Source organism: Phocoena phocoena, chromosome 1 (assembly GCF_963924675.1).
Source record: "Phocoena phocoena chromosome 1, mPhoPho1.1, whole genome shotgun sequence".
NCBI classification, from domain to species: Eukaryota; Metazoa; Chordata; class Mammalia; order Artiodactyla; family Phocoenidae; genus Phocoena; species Phocoena phocoena.
In genome coordinates this window covers 87869846-87887286 of record NC_089219.1, presented here as the reverse complement: position 1 = coordinate 87887286, position 17441 = coordinate 87869846, and the positions used below count along the sequence as shown (strand labels likewise).

The 17441-nt window shown below is 40.3% G+C and overlaps 1 protein-coding gene across 2 annotated transcripts in view; it reads right to left on the bottom strand.

Moving 5' to 3' along the window:
- The window catches only part of PLPPR4 (phospholipid phosphatase related 4), a 36363-nt gene extending 29916 nt beyond the window's left edge, over positions 1-6447 (bottom strand). Inside the window, exon 1 of one of the 2 annotated variants that reach the window (XM_065884703.1) lies at positions 6232-6447. In XM_065884703.1, coding sequence (XP_065740775.1) covers positions 6232-6309 — 78 coding nt within the window. In that variant the 5' untranslated portion in view covers positions 6310-6447. The remainder of the gene's footprint in view (positions 1-6231) is intronic. The other variant, XM_065884692.1, reaches the window with a different exon arrangement.
- Between the last annotated feature and the right edge of the window lie 10994 nt (positions 6448-17441).

Below are 17441 nucleotides of genomic sequence, written 5' to 3'. Positions count from 1 at the left end.
CTTACTCACAGATGCCCATTACCCTCACATGCCCTTCACTCCTATCTTCTATTTTTCTCATGCTTTTTCTCCTAATCCTCCTTGGCCTGGCCTCTCTCTGTTTCTGTTCTCTTAGGAATTCTTTCCTCCACGCTCTATCATTCTCATAGACATACACAGTCTACTTTTCTAAATTTTCTTTCCGTTCCAACTCTTCCCTCTCACTCTACCCGGAGCTCCGTGTTCAGTCTTCCTCTGCAGAAGCCTCAGGGGTACCATTTGTGCTTTCCCAAAGGAAGCAGCTTTTTAGGTAGACAGTCATTGTGTCATCTACACAGCCATATTAGAATTAATTCAGTTACTCTAGGTGAGAGATAGCATTAAGAAAGCCAAGTTCAGTAGCTGAATGAAGAGAAAACTCTATTCCACAACTCAGACAGAAAGAACCTCAACAGGCATCTTCCACATACACGCCTTCAGACACCACAAAGCTAGCCAAGTCACAGCAGAGGCAGGTCTCCCCATCCCACTCCCTCATTAAGTTTAGCATTATTATTAGAGTCATGTGTGAGGTGGAGTGGGGGTAATGGTAATGCAGGAGGAGATGTACATGGACAAGAACCCAAATCGTGGCTCCTTCACTTAAGTGCTGTGTCACCAGAAAGATATTTAGCTCTTTGAGTTACAATTTGCTGGTTTAAAGAAAGAAGGATAGGGCTTCCCTGGTGGTGCAGTGGTTGAGATTCCGCCTGCCGATGCAGGGGACACCGGTTCGTGCCCCGGTCCGGGAAGATCCCACATTCCGCGGAGCGGCTAGGCCCGTGAGCCATGGCCGCTGAGCCTGCGCGTCCGGAGCCTGTGCTCCGCAGCGGGAGAGGCCACAGCAGTGAGAGGTCCGTGTACCAAAAAAAATTTTTTTAAATAAAAAAATAAGGATAATAATGCCTTCTCGATATTACTTTAATACAAATAATCCAGTTCTCGGGATTAAAGATAATGTATACAGGGTCTGTCATATAAAGGAGGCTTGAAATTGACTATTCCTTGTTATTATTGTTATCATTATTATTAATATCCCTTTGAGATTGGTAGAAGGCACACATTTTTTTCCTTCTAGAGGAAAGTAGGACAAAGATTACTATGAGTGATTCATCCATGAAGACACAGTAAGATAGTGGGGGAGCCTAGCAATAGTATAGAATTCCTTAACGGCGGGTTCTATGTTCAATACTTGGTCTCGGTATTGGTGGAAATGTCCTCATTTAGGCTCTGTGAAACTTAGGACTCTATTATCATCTGTACTTCATTTGTGTTTTTCACCAAAGGACTTTGCACATCGTGACCCTAAAAGAGGAGGAAAGATTTGTCAGCTCATCTCTGTTGGTGGGTTTGGACTACATCTTTGAGTGGACTGTCTATGCCACCTAGAAAAGGGAAAAAACCTACAGCTACTATTTTGGTACGTGCAATACAGAAATGTTGTCATTTTGTGCTTCCTACTGATGCTAAAGTTTATGTAAAAGGAAATCAGCTAGCTATATTTTCCAGCAAGATCATATGAGTTATGTAATTTTCACATAGATCTTGAGCTAAAACAGAAATCTTGTGAATTAATGTTTGCTACAATTAAGATACAGTGGACACTTTCCAGTGGGAAAAAAATAGAAAACATATTAAGGTCTGTCAAGACACCATAACGTCTAGGCATGACGTTCAGACTGAACTAACCAGGTTATCTTTGCTCAAACAAAGGCTTTTTGGACTTCTTCAGGCAGGATGGTAACAGAGAAATGATGGCTTTTACTCCTGAACACAATGTCTATTTTACTGACCCTAAACTGTAGTAATTAACCTGCATGAACAAAATCCTGAAACATATCCATTGTTAAGTACAATATTCAAATTAGTGAAAACTTTCTGTATAATTTCAAGTCTGTCGTGTTTACAATATTTTGAATCTGTAATACTTCAGGTAGAGTTATTTTGCACTCAGTGGAGAGAGGCTATTCCTACTCCCTCTGTGTTTGTGCATGCCTCTGTGTGTGTGTGTGTGTGTGTGTGTGTGCTTGCGTGCGTGTGTATAAGTGTATGAAAAACAAATTTCTAACTATCTGCATCTATAGCTTTATAAAAATACTTTGCATATAGGTCCAACACTGCTCTTTTACCTCCATAAAGTAAACATTAGATTAGTAATAAAAATGTATGCCATCAAGCAGAATGTTTAAATGAGAAGAATCTTTTTCCCATTTATTTATTAAGAACTTGTATCTTTTTGGTTTAAAGGGTAATTTATCATTTGTTTGTATTACATACTGAGTCAATGTGAACCCATATCTTGGAACAGGATGACTAATGAGAATGAAATTGTGAGTCTGAGCACAGGTGGGACCGTTGTAACGCTTGTCGTAAAGGAAATGCATTAGGCACGCAGACAACCAGCCTTCTCACGTATAATATTGGGTTAGTAAGCTGAAAGACCTTTTACTATTTCTAGACGTGCTGCCGGGTGCGATTGCAATGTAAGTGATACAGCCATCACTTGGAGAGTGCTTTGGAACTTTAAAGGCAAGAGAAACCTTTTCTTCAGTGGAATGTTCCTTTTAACTGGCTTTCTGTTCAACCTGATAAAGCTTTGGATATGCTTGTTTGAGAGTTCCTTTCATAATTTGACTTTTCTTTTCCCACATCGAACAATGCAAACCTGAATTGTCAAACTTGTTTATAAAGTGAGGTGCCATCTTGGAAATCATGGTGTGTTTTCAAATCACCATGTAATATTGATATTTTTAATTACTGTCAACCATAAACCCCTTTATCAGCATAAACAATTGGCAGCATAAACCAAAGATGTAAGAAAAAATTAGTTCTATCCATTAACTTAACGTTTGTTTAATATCGAGTTTGGTGGTCAGCTGGGACATGATTACCTGATTTTAATGACTGAACACCTTGGCCTATATATAGGATATAATCTCTATACCCTGACACCATGCAAAAGAAACTGATACATCCTGAGTGCCTAGCTCAGGTATGATATATGGTATCTTTCATGCTTTAACCTCATAATATAGCCTAAGATATATGGTTATTATAATTTCTATTATATATGAATACATATATTTATATTACTTCATATAATTTCTATTACATATGTAGAAACTGAGGATGAGAGAAGTAACTTGGCCAGAATTATCCAAGTAGTATGTGGCACAGGTGATATATGAACCGGGTCAATCTGTCTGTAAGGCCCAGGTTTTTCTGCCTTAATTCAGTCTAAATTGATTTTAGCCTCCTCTGGTTGGAATGAAAGTTGCTCCTCAGTTTCCTAGTTAGTTTCTTCATATTTCATGCCTATCATGAATAGCAATTTGAAACAGCCTGAACTGCTTGAAGAAAGGCAAAGTTTAAACTGTCCATGGTGTCACTGACTTGAGACCCAGAGACTGTTTTCTTCTCTAAACTTTCTTGAGAGCATCTTCTGTTACAGAGAAACTTTATTTGGGATGGTAGAAAGATGTGTTAGTCTTTTCCTGTATTATTTCTGACTTTGGTAATATGTTAAGAAAGGCCTTTCTCACTGTAAAATCTAAAAATATACTTCTGTGTTATTATTATTATTTAGTTTTTTAACTGTTTCTTAAAAATCTAAATCATTGGTCTGTCCAGACTTTATTTTTGTATGGTATATGGTAGGAACCTAACTTAATTCTTAGGTCCTATTTTCTCCTCAAATTCTGGTCCTTTTTGCCTCTTTTTGTTCCTTAAATTATTGTCTGAAGTAACAGAAAAGGCTTAAAATATGTTCTTTGGGCTGATATGTGATGAAAGATTCACTCATGTTTCACTTTTCCATTTTAATTACAAAGGTCTGGGGAAACTATGTTGGAAGCAAAGTGCCATTACTCTAGAGCACTTTACTGACATGTTAATTCATGCTATATTTATTCGTCCTCCAAAGCAGCTACAAAGCTCATTCTCACTGGCCTCAAAATGAATCATTCCAAAGGAGTTCAGTAGTGCATTCTGTCAACCCCTTAAATAATTGGTGTACTAATGTCTTCCCCCATTTTCTGGAGGCTCTTTAGAGGTTCATCATGCATTTAAGTTTCAGAGAGATCATTTGCAATCCAATTTTGTGGCTCTCCGTTTGAAATCTGTTACCCCCAAGACATAATGTCATAAATGCACATTGAAATTCCATGAACTGTCCTCAAGTAATTGTTCTATAGCTTGCCCTGCTAAGGAATTTGTAGAGGGTATCTGAATGGGTCAAAGTGAAGGTAATGATTTTGGGCTATTTCCACTCATGGAAAAGAATTAACATTTGTGAGATATTTGTTCCTACAGACACATTTCAAATGCATTATGAGGCATTTTTACTTTTAAAATTTTAGATTAAAATATAATGTACTCCTATTAAAGGTACCTCAAAAGTGCACACATAGATTCTTTTAAGGCACATCCTTAATTCTCTGGTTTGCGTCCTCTTTCATGAAAGTATTTTCCTCGAAGCCATACAGCTGCAATCCAAATGTGGTCAGCTTCTAGCTGACCTCAGGTGCTCCGTCCTGGAGGCAGAAGCCAGCAATTAACTGATGTCTCCTAGACAGATGTAATAGATCCAGACGTGAATGAAAGTGCTTTTGGACAAAACCACAGTGGATTAGCAATGCGACAAGTGGCCTGACAGGATTTAACTTCAAGGCAGGGATCCTATCTCTCTATTCCTTTACCCCTTTCACCATGGAATCTTCTGTGCCCATAGGTTTTTTCTCGATAAAACTCTTCATTAGCTTTCAACAAAATTATCTAAACCATGGCCTCAAAATCCCTTGTGAAAAGAGGAAGGGCAAAAATAAATGAATCAATTAATTACTTTAAATAAACAGGTCAATTTTTTTCCTTCTTTTCTATGGGTCATGGATGAAGGAGTCACCCATCATTTCTCTGAGACTTATGCAAATCACGTACATCTTTCTTAACACTGAAACCATTTTTAAAATTTGCGAGACCTAAGAGAAACTTGCACATATACTACTGTCTATAAAAACAATCTGACAATGTCTCTTCTCCCAAGTTTCAAGACAGTAACTATCCCTCAACACAGATAAGCCTCACAATCATCAAATACAGAATCTACTATCTGTACTTGGAAGTGCTAAACCTCCATATTTGGCTGAAAAGACAGCCAAAGAAGGATATTTATAATTCAGCAACAGTCTTATAATTCTCTATGCAATCCAGGCTCTAATTACACAGAATATAGTTTTATGCTTAAAGCCATATGATTTCACTAAACCTATCCAATACATCTCCTCTCTACCTATGATTTAATAAACCTCTTGCTTAAAAATGTCTTCCTAATGCAACGGACCACAGTGCATGGAATCACTGTACCTGTCAATCTTTATAACCCTCCCAGAAATTTTTCCTTCTTAAATGCTGCATTTTGGTAAGTTAGCGGTTCATTTATGAATACATCTACATGTTAACTGCTTATCTGTAATACTGCTCAGCACAGAATAAATGCACACATACAAATCATGTAAAATCAGATGATGTCACTTATTTTAAAAATATTATACATACATACATATACATATGTATACATATACATATATTTGTGTATATGCAGATGATTTTTGTTAACCATGGAAAAGGACCAACCAATTGATGCCTAGAGATGTGGACCCAATTTTAGAAGCTGATGTGAGCACCATAGTAATTTTAATAGGGTTAGGGCTTTTGGTTTTGTTTTTTGTGTAATAAAGCAATCAATATTCCTAATCCTACGTAAACATCCCCAGCCCCCATACACCCCGGGCATGGCTGTGTGTATTTGAATTCCTATAGAAAGCTCACAGAGTTCTAGATACGTAGTCGCAGGTTGAGGACACAAATCCCGAAATATCGGTATCATGGCCCCTCTGGGCCACTGATGACGCTGTGCACCCAGGCGGTCCAGGAGGGCCAGGGAACTAGCCCCACACTCACTCACACAGGTATCTCCCGTCTGCAAGCCACCTAGCAGTGGCATCGCTACTGTTAATCACCCCTGGCTAGCGGGCACTCACAGGCACACTCGGGGGAGCTCCCGAGAAACCTGGGGGAAGGGGGAGCGTGGGGCATTTAGGGGCAGCAGCGCGCACCCAGGCACGGGCTCCGCGCCTCCAACACCGTCCGGGACCCGAACTGGCTCCGGAGCCACCCGGAGGATCTGCATTATGCCAAGGCGCTGGGCCAACTCACCTCCACGAAATAAAAGCAGGGCAGGAGGGTCACGCTGTCCTTGATCACTTTGCCCTTTGGCCTCTCCTTCGCCGACATCCCTGCCGCCTGCCCGGGTCTGCGTTTTCCCCGGGGCGAGGTGTGCACAGCGCAGCCGAGGCGAGATGCCTCCTCCAGCCGCAAGCGCCCGGCGCCGCTGATGTCACATTCCCCGCGGGCACCGCTGGAGCCAGCGCGGTGCAGGCAGAGCCCCCGCCTCTCTCCGCCCCTCTTTGCAGCAACTCAGAGGCTCCTAGAGACAGCAGGTCCTCTGCCTCCCCTACTCTGGCTCCCACCCCCGGTTTTTCTCGGCGGAGACGTCCAGCTCCTTCCTCCAAGCTGTTGCTGCAATGGCTTCCCCTCCCCACCACCCTCCCTCTGCTCTCCAGCGCCCTGGCGAGGCTTCGCGGCGGTCGGGGCTTGACGTCAAGAATCGGAAAAGAGGGACGCACCCCTGGTTTCTGCAGCAGCGAGGCTGAGGAGACTAGGCACCCACGCCCCCTTGGGAAGCCTCCTGGATCCCTCTAGGAACTCTAACTTCAGGATTGCTGGAGAGCAGAAGCCAGGATCTTGAGCACTGACCCACAGCGCGAAAACTGACCTCTATCTGCGCGAAATTAAAACTTGGATCGCATACTGAAAAGTAGGCCGTGATGGGAACTCTTTGAGAGCTGGCTGCTATCCAGGAACGACTTCCCCGACTGAGGACTCTCTGCCTAGGAGACTCCCTGGCTCCCTAGGATATGCCGACTCACCTGCTGATAAACATTCACTATTGCCTGTCTGGGAATGATGAGTCATTAATGGAGGCGGTTGTGTGGGCATCCTCATTGAGCCCAAAAGCCAGGGTGTGCTGTTACCTCATCATCACACCCCCGGAACCACGTCAGTACTACAGTCATAACCGTAAAAGTAGGCACTTCTCAGACATTAAGAATACAAATTAAGTCCTTCACTTTTTGGTGATGTTCTTGGCTTGTCTCAACTTTATGATTATTCTGGCAACCCAGAAGAGTCCAAGGATACAGAGGAGAAAAAGCCCAGAAAATATAAAACGTTGTATTATACTAATTAAGGTAACCCACTTCCATGATAACATGCCGCTGGTCATTTCCAATATCTTCAAAGTCTCCACTTTGAGCATCTGAGGGCCAATTCCTACCTCACCTTTCGACTCACTTCTTCAATTGCCAGCTTTAGCTTGGCCTTCTATCCAACAAACAAATAAACAAACACATAGACTGGGTAGCAAAAAAACCAGACATTTGTTCCTCACCATTCTAGAAACTGGAAGTCCCAGTTCAGGGTGCCAGTGTAATCAGGATGTGGTGAGGACTCTCTTTTTGGCTATATGCTCACATGGAGGAAAAAGAGAGCTACTTTTCTGTTCTCTTCTTATGAGGGCACTAATCCCATCATGAGGGCACCACCCTTATGACCTCATCTAAATCTAATTACCTGTCAAAGACCCCCACCTCCAAATACCATCACTTTGGAGGTTAGGGTTTCAACATATGAATTTTGAGGGGAAACAAATACTCAGTCCATTGCATAATCCAGTAGATCTTTGGCAGCATCAGGACAATCTGATCTACCAATGTGCACATTTCTGATCTACCACTGCCACTACCACCTCATGCCCTCACCTTCTACCAGGCTTAGATTTCAGAGTCCAACAGTATAATCTCTCAGTTCCCACTCCTTGTTCACCACACTCACCTGGCAAAATCCCAGCCCCAGTTAAGCCCAGTTCTCTGCTTTTCCAGAATAACTGAAGGTGGATGGAGAAGAACACACAACCATGTCATCTTGTGTCACATTGGACTCATGACCACAAACTTCAAACAGTCCACACTACGTCACAATCCTAGTAATTTTTCTATAGTCTGTTCGCGTTCTCAATCTCTGAGAACTAACTCAAACCTTCTCCAGTCTCTTCAAATCTTGACATTTTCAGCTAATGACTTCAACTTTTATTTCACTCAGAGAATGTAGGTAATCAGGAGAGAATTATGCCATCTTCCAAAGCTGACTACTGGCCTCCAACCTCCACCCTCCACACCTACCACCATCTCTGTCCTGGACTGGCACAATAGGCTCCTAAGTGTTCTACCAGCTTCCACCCTTGCTACCCCTATAACCTACAAACCACTCCTTATACAGCAGCCAGAATGATCTTTTGACAGGTAAATCTAATTGTGTCATTCTGCCCAAACCCTCCAAGAGCTTTCCATTACATTCAGGAGAAAATCCAAACTCCCCACCTCTTCCTCAAAGCCCTACCCAAGGACCCTGCCTGATTCATGGACTTCATTCACATTGCTTTGTGCCTTATTGGTCTGGCAGTCCCACTCTAGCTTTGTACTGCCTCAGGGACTTTACACTTACTGTTCCTTTGTCCAGGGACACTGTTTTGCCAACATCACATGGTTTAAGCTCTGGCTCCATTCATACCTTTGCTCAAGTTTAAACTCCTCAGGGAAGGTTTCTTTGACCACTCGCTCCACCCAAGCAGCATTAATCACCCCAGGCCTCCATTACTCTACTCTTATACATTATTTTCTGTTTTTTCATAGAACTTATAGCTATCTAGTTTATCTAAACTATCTAGTTTATCTATCTATAACTAGCTTATAAAGTATTTATTGGCCAATTTTTTCATTGCCTTCCTCTCACACTAGAATGTAAACTCTATAAGGTCAAGCATTTCATTATCATTATGTGTCTGGCTACTGGAACTGTTCCTGGAAAATAGCACATGTTCAGTAAATATTTGTTAAAGAAATGAATGGCTCAGTTAAATTACATCATGCATATAAAATCATGTAACACAGCTTCTTCCACATGCTAAATGTTCAAGAATTGTTAGTTGATTCTGTTTATTATTGTGTTATCGATCAGCTATACTTCTCACTACTACCAAAGTTACTGTGTGTGAGTATTGTTTTTTTCCATTTTCTTAGTATCCAAACAGAATTTATAGTTCTTGGTAGATGTAAAAAACAAGTTAGAACATTCCTGAATTTATCATCCTGGAAACTCAGCATTTATATATGAAGGGAAAGTGAAACATAAGTCTAAAACTATAGCTCCTTAATTTCATTGGCCAGGAGCTGAAAATATGTGATAAAATATCAGAGATGCATGCTGACCACACCTCAAACTTCAAGAAAGTATTGAGACATAAGAAAGGTACTCTCCTTTCCTCTCTAGGTGGTTTGACCAGCTTGACCTGACCACATGGTCAGGGATCAGGAAATGCTTCTGAATTCAAAACCAATTGCTATTGCAAATTCTTTATACCTCCCTTGCCCAGATTCTCTTTCCTTCTTCTTTCCTTCTTTTAAAACATTCTCTTTCCCATCTAAAATCATTTCAAAAAACAATCAAGCTACTTTATACAATACCTTAAATGCTAAACACAGTAATAATGCCTTACATTGGGGTAACAGTTGATACGTTTTACCTACTTAAACTTTTGATGCTCAAAACGATGCAGTAAACAGGGCAAATTGTTTCCTTATTTTATAGAAAAATCTTCTAGACAAGATTCAGAGATGGAAAATAAATAAATAAATAAATAAATAAATAAATAAATAGTTGAACCAAAGGAGAATGAGATTTGGAGTCAGAAAACCTGATTTGTTATGTTTGAAATCTTCTCTTGAGCAAATCACTTAATAGCTCTCAGCTTCGGTTTCCTAATCTATAAAATGAGAAAACTATTGGTACCAACTAACAGCAATGTTCTATAGCTCAAATGTGACAATATATGTGAAAGCAGTTGGTAAATTGTCAAATTGGCCCATCCATTCATACATTCATCCATTCAGCCTACAAATATTGATTAATTCCCCCACTATGCAAGAGGCATTTTTCTTTCTGGATACTCACAGGAGAAAATAGATATGATACCTGCCTTCACAGAGCTCACAGTCAAATACAGGTGGAGAGGGGAGAGACACAGATATTACACTCGTCATAGGAATAGAAAACACGTGATGCTCACTGCTGACACAGAACTGTTAAAAATGCTTTTCACATGTCACCTCATTTAATTCTCACAGCATCCTTAAAACTGGGTACCACTGTGTCATATGTCTTCAGTAAAAGAAACAGAGTTGAAGAGGTTAGTTATGATTGCAACAAGTATAATTACTATAATCAGTGGAGCTGAGATTTTGAACCCGGTGGGTTGCTACAGCTTTGTGATCTTAAAGGCTGCACATACTGCCTCTCTTAACAAACATATAATTATATCCTGTGATATATACTACTGAAGAAACCATTAGGATGCAGTTGTAATTACCATGAGAAACTTAAGTATGGTGGCCAAGGAAGACCTTGGGAGGAGTTGACATTCAAGCCACTTATGGCATCGAGGCTCCTAGAGGACGTCCCTGAAGTAACAAACATGCTCCATCCCACCTTCACCATGTAAATCCACCTTTAGGCCAAGGACAGAACTTGTATGTGGAATGTTGCTTCAGGTATGCTAGCTGCAGGTCCTCAAAATAATAGTGGCATTAAAAACAATTGAATGTGCCTCACAGAACTTGAATATTTTCCGTGGAAATCCTGTTCCAGTGCATTCAAATGAAAAACGGCACTCACTGAAAAAACAGCACTCTGACATTTCACAAGACAGTGTACTTCACAGCACAAATAACCTGGAAAAAAATATGCCTGAAAATGCATTTGACATCATCATTAACACTGTCAAACTCCTGAGATAAGAAAGAAGTAGCTTTCCTACGTATTGGTTTTGGTTGCCCACAGCCAAATACAAACTCTTGTTCAGCTTCCCAGGATATTTGTCTGACATTTATCTTTAAGATCATAAAAAGGTGTATTTAATTTAGTAATGTGTTTCCCAGAAATCAGCTCACTTCATAGCAGTTCGAGAAGACAATGTCAGCTTTTATTTTATTTTTCTAAGAGAGAGAGGTTTAAAAGAACTGAAAATGCAGATGTGTGAAGGAAGAACAGTACTGGAATGAGAAGAGTTCCGGAAGATGGTAAAATGATGTTACAGTTCTGGCCTCATCCTTGACTAACTGTGAGGCTGTGGAGAACATTTTACCTCAGGGACTCAGTTTCCTCACCGAAAAATGGAGTTAAAATGGTGAAGCGGACATCTGTTGTTTCTGTTTGTCCAAGATCCATTGTTCCTTCTTCTTGAGTCAGTTTCTTGAATTTTCCTGATGGACCATCCCATTCCCCACAGTCAGGGCTCTGCCTGGACTGAAGGTATTCAGCCCCCTCTGGAGTTCCTAGACTCTATTCCCAGGAACTTGAAACTTGAGGGGAGACATACTGAGACAGAAAGTTCTTGGTGTTGATCCACAGCAGAAGTAGAGAGAACAGCAATTAATGTTGGTCTTTCAATTCTCAAACTGCCCTTGTTTCCTTCCTTTCAGAAGTCTGGCTTTTCTCCTTTGTTGTTTTGTTTCATTTTGTTTCTTGGCACATCCCATATCCTTTCAAATAAATTCTTCTCTCTGTCTCTGTCTCTCTTCCTCTCTCCCTCTCTCATTCTTTCATTAATTTAGCCAGAGTCCACTTCTGTGACCCAAAACCCCTAACTAATACGAAGAGATCACAAGACATTTATTTGCTAAAAGATTAACTTAAGACCTAAAACAAAAACAAAACAAAAACCCTCTAACAGTATTCTCTGACAGGAGATACTTTTCAATCAAATCTTATATTTACTATCAATGACTGGCCCATCATGGTCCCCTGTGATTCACTCTCAGGGCATGGTCGAAGGTGATTTGCACAATTCTAGTGAATGTCATTCCACAGAATATGTCCTTGTTCTGGCAGTAGTGGCTATCCCAAGAAATCCCATAGCAGTGACGCAAGGAACAAAGCAAAATTGCATTACAGAGCTTTACTGTGGTTGTGCATTGGCATATTAATGTGTTGAGAATGGATTACAGCTGTCCCACAAAAAATGTATCTCTTCAGGGGCATGGCAAGATCTGTGCAAGAACATCAGTGCAGGTTGCTTCTGGTTGCGAGCATCCTGGGAGCATCCTGGGTGGTGGAGCATCCTCTGACAGCATGCCCAGAGGGCTGCAATCAAGAAAACCAGAAGAGTAGCATCAGAACTTGATGCTCCATCCTAGTGCACTGAACAGAGCCAAGAAGGAGCCCCACCACCTGGAAACCCACTGAGCAGAGCACGGAACCACTAAACACACACCTGGACAGTCAGCTGCAGAGCATGTTTACTGACATGACCTCGGTGTGGCATGTTGGGGGTGATGAGAGAGTGGAAAGAACCATCAGTCTCTTCATGGGTACAACTGAAGTCAGTGACTAGTACCTTTGTCTTAGATCTGTTAATTTTGTCCACAGGTTACCAGTGTGTCTTCTATGGGGTGCCCCAGCTATCTGCATAGCAACTGCCCCCAAATACATGCACATTCTGCAAATAAGAGCATCATTTTTGTTTTGAAACAGTGGACATAAAAATATTTAACTGGATTTTAAAACATCCAAGTTATCACAAAAAAATTAAAGGCTACTTTTGTCAGTGAAAGCAGAGCTGTTGGATTTTTTCAATGTATTGTAATTTCAAGGGTTGCTATATTTTCAATGATTGCAAAGCAATGATTTTAGATTTTTATTAGCTACTTGTGCAAAGTTTCTCTTCAGTGATGACTATCAAGAAGCTAAGTACCCAAAATTTAAAATTTTGATCAGAAAATGTAGCCTTTCCTTGTACAAAATCATCTTATGGAAATAACTCGAGATTCTCATTAAAAAATTGAATAGATTTTATTTGGAAATTTTATATTTAAATTATTTCCCTAAAACTTGATGTGTCTTTATGCTTACATACTATAAAATGTAATTAATTTTCCACCAAGTTTTATACAGCTGCCCAAAATTTCCTTTTAGTTTACCCTGGTGTGCTCTATTAATACAAAATGTCATGTGTGAAAAATTGAGAAATACACATGAACATAAATTGGCTCTTCCTTTTCTTCAGTGTCTTCCTTTCTTTCAGTGTCAAATGTTGCAAATGTTTCTCCACCATCTTACTTACTTAACAAGCAGCAAGTATAAGATAGATCCAACCACTCAGTCTAAAAATCTTATCATCATCTTGGATTTATTCATGCCTTTTATCCCCTATAGTCTCCAAACCCTTTTGAACTTCCAATGAAATTTTGCTCTTTCATATTCATCTCTTACCTATTTCCACTGGCATCAATGAATGTCTGGTTTCCTACAAAAGTCGACTGTGACCTCCAAGATCTTCTGCCAGACCGCACTCCTCTGGATAAGTGCCCCACGAGACCTTCCTTGTCTCAGCTAAACAGCCTTGTTTCCCCCTCTGCGGACTGTGTCCTCTCCTCTGATGAGCTTGTTTGACCCATACTTGGACCATGTTCATTCTGTCCCTGTGCCTCCTCATAGGCTCTTCCCCTCCCCTGAAATGTATTAACATCTCACGTTTCTGAATTTTATTCATGCTGCTCCAACTTTCAGTGACCTCTCTCTGAACACCAGTGGTCCTTATTTTGCACTGCACACTCTAGCCCTTGATTATGAACTGTTTTGTTTTATCTGATACATTCTAATCTTGTACTCCCAACTGTAGGAGTGAATTGGGGGAGAGACACTTACCATTTCTCTTCTATCCGTCTCCTTCCCTTCTACCTCTACTCTCCCCATTTTGTTCAATTCTTCATTATCTCCATGACATTATAATAGCCTCCAGGCCAATTTCCCTGGATTCAGCTCTTCATTTTCTGATCAATTCTTTACTTTTGCACCAGGATAATTTTCCTAAAGCACAATTTTGATTATGCCACTCATTTGCTCAAAAATGCTCCTTGGTTTTCCAGCCTCTACCCTAGCATTTAAGGGCTTCCTTGGTCTGGCCTCCACCAATCTTTTTGTCTCACCTCCCATTCTCCCCTATGCAGACTCTACACTCAAGATACCCCAACCTACATGGTACTGCATAAACCATACTCTCCTGCATTGAAGTCTTTTATGTGTGCTTCCTTTTCCCACCCTCAAAATTTGCAGACAAAAAGCAACTTCCTGATTAAGCTTCCTCAATCTTTTCCATGTCTATGATCCTTTAAGACTTTCCTTGGACATTGTTTGTAGATCATGTTATATTCTGCATTAATTGTCTTATTTTTCCTCAAAGATATTTTGCTTCTTGGAAGTATGGAGCATGCATAACTCACCTTTCTTTTCTTTTCTTTATTCTCTTGAACCTTCAGCATAATATTTTGTACATATCAAAAGTTCAGTGAATATTTACTGAATGAATAAATTCCATAATATCTACTCTCCCCTGCAGCGGCTAGCACAGCTCTAGAACAACATAGAGATTCTGAGTACACACTTATTGATTAATTTAGGGTTTTACGAGTCATGATTCCATAGGAATAATCACTCTCCCCCATTCTCTCTCCTCTCTCCCAACACTTTGAGAACACTGACAAGTCTCCCAAGAAGTTTGAAGTGAGTCTGACACACACCAAAGAGAATTTATTTTAATTAGTCCAGAGTGACTCCTGTTCTCTCAATCCTTCCATAATTGCTCATTGATCACATAGAGTTTGTATCATAATTAGTCCAAAAGAGGATGTTGAGCAACTGTCTGTAGCTAAGAAGTGTGCTCCAATCAGCAGGTTTTCATCCTCCTCTCTTCTCTGCCCAGTGTCTAGCCAACAGGGATCTCTCTTAAATATTGCAGATCAAATTCTCCTCAATTCTACTGAAGAGACACATCTCTTAGGAAGCTTTTTAGGCTTGTCTTCGAGCTGTAACAGCTCCAAACATCTTTCATAATCCATACGCTAGTTGTCCTCTTCTTTCTCTGAGCACCTGTGCACTTGTGTGGTTCTTGCATAGATCCTCTGGCCTATCCTGGTCTCCTTAGCTGTTGAACTCCTCTGTGGGCTAGGACTTCTATTTTATTTGTTATACTAAACGACGATTTCTCTATGTGCCCTCTTCATTTGCCTGTCGTAATGATAACCATTATGTATTCTTTTTATTGAGGTCTAATTAACATATAATATTATATTTGTTTAGATGTATAACATAATGATTTAATATTTGTATACACTGTGAAATGATCACCACAATAAGTCTAGTTAATGTTACACATCCATAATTACAGGTTTTCTTCTTGCGATGAGTGCTTTTATGATCTCCTCCCTTGGCAAGTTTCAAATATGCAATATTTCAAATGTGCAATATACAATACTATTAACTATAGTCACCATGCTATGTTTTATAACCAATTTTAAGAAAAATTAGGGCAGGAGTCAAGATGATTTTAGAAGGAATTACTGAAAGGAAACATCTTCTCAGACATGGGAGCAATGTAAAGCAATGTAAAATGATGTAAAGAAGTGTGAAAGCTTTGAACCTTTGCCGCCACTCACACCACTTTTGTTCTTGCAGTATGTACTTGAATCACTTATGAAAAGAGTTAAAGCAAGATAGGCTTTTAAAATGAAGATGTCTCATAACTTTAAAATGAAACAGATTACAGTTTAATTTCATAGTAATATATACACTACATGAAAATTATACATTTCAAGCAACTTATACTCCTTTACTTACACCTTTGATAAAGATTTGTTCATTGATATTTGAAAAATAACCATATTCATGCTGGACTTTATTCTGATGTGCAAAATTAATACAAATTCGATTTCACATAAGTGTGGAGAAGATCTTATCTGTCTTTGCAAATGTGTAAATGGTGCTCTTTCAAACTCTAGAATTCTCAGATTCGACTCACTTTTTCACATGGAATTTTATGTCACCGATTTGTAATCTAGTGAAATATTATCTTATCCAATTTTTAGCTTTTATAGATTCCAGGCATAGGAAACATGTGCTGCTTTGGTTTAAGCCCACTCCTTCTGAGATAGGACATCTCCAAACACAAGCTAATGTGTGGTTGTGAGGCATGGGGGCATTTACTGTCACAGAATTCACCATATTGGTCATGGTGTGAGCACACAACTGAAGTGATGTCTATCATGTATGATACCCTATCCTCTGGCAATGGAGATTTGTCCAGAGATGGTCATAAAACAAGTGGAAACCTATCAGAGTACTCTCCCAGGAGTTTCCTAACTGGAGTTAGGAGTGAAGAATGCCTTTCCCTTTTTGGTGGCAAGACTGAACAAGTGTTAAATCCCAAACTGCCTGTTTCCTCAACCAAATGAAGAAAGGCTTAAAATAGTAGAAGAGAATCAGGCTGATTAAGGCAGAAGAAGATATCAAAGATACAGAGAGATTTCTGAGAGTTTTGAGTCCTTGAATTCAACTACCCACAAGACCAGCTGCAAAACAATCTTCTGGGAGATTCAGTTACATTAGTCAGTAACCAGCTCCTTCCCCAACCACTTTTGCTTAAGTTACTTTTCATTGAATTCCCATCACCTATAACCAAAAACCTCTGTGTAATAGACTCTCTATAAGAATGATACTAATGATATTGTAAGAGTTGTTCTCTGGGAATAAAATATGAGGTGTTAGCAGTCAGTGTCTAACTGATGTCAAGCTACAGTCCTACCATGCCATCGTCCTGTAATGTATCACAATAGACTACAACAGCGGTCCCCAACCTTTCTGGCACCAGGGACAGGTTTCGTGGAAGACAATTTTTCCATGGATGGGGAACGGAGGATGGTTCAGGCGGCAATGCTAGCAATGGGAGCCATGGGGAGCCATGCGGAGCGGCAGATGAAGGTGCACTCGCTCGCCCGCCGCTCACCTCCTGCTGTGTGGCCCTGTCCCTAACAGGCCTTAGGCCGGTACTGGTCCGTGGCCCGGGGGTTGAGGACCCCTGGACTACAAATGAAGCCTCAACGCAAGTTATTCATCACTGCATAACTTGTAGGAAGGGATGATGATAAGGGTGTCCCTGAACCACTCTTATGTAGTGATTCTGGAGCTTCACTACTTGTGGCCACACATAACTTGTCCACATACACACCTCATTGGGGTTAACTGAAGTTGGCAAATTTTGACTGGTGAATTGTGCAAGTGTGCGATGAGCCAACACTTGTGAGGTGATGTCAGGATAAAGATAAGTAGAGTACTGGCAATTTAAAAGAATCCAAATGTGCAGTGTTCTTTTAACTTGTATTTTGGATAATTTAGTTTTATTCAATTTAGAAAGCATCGTC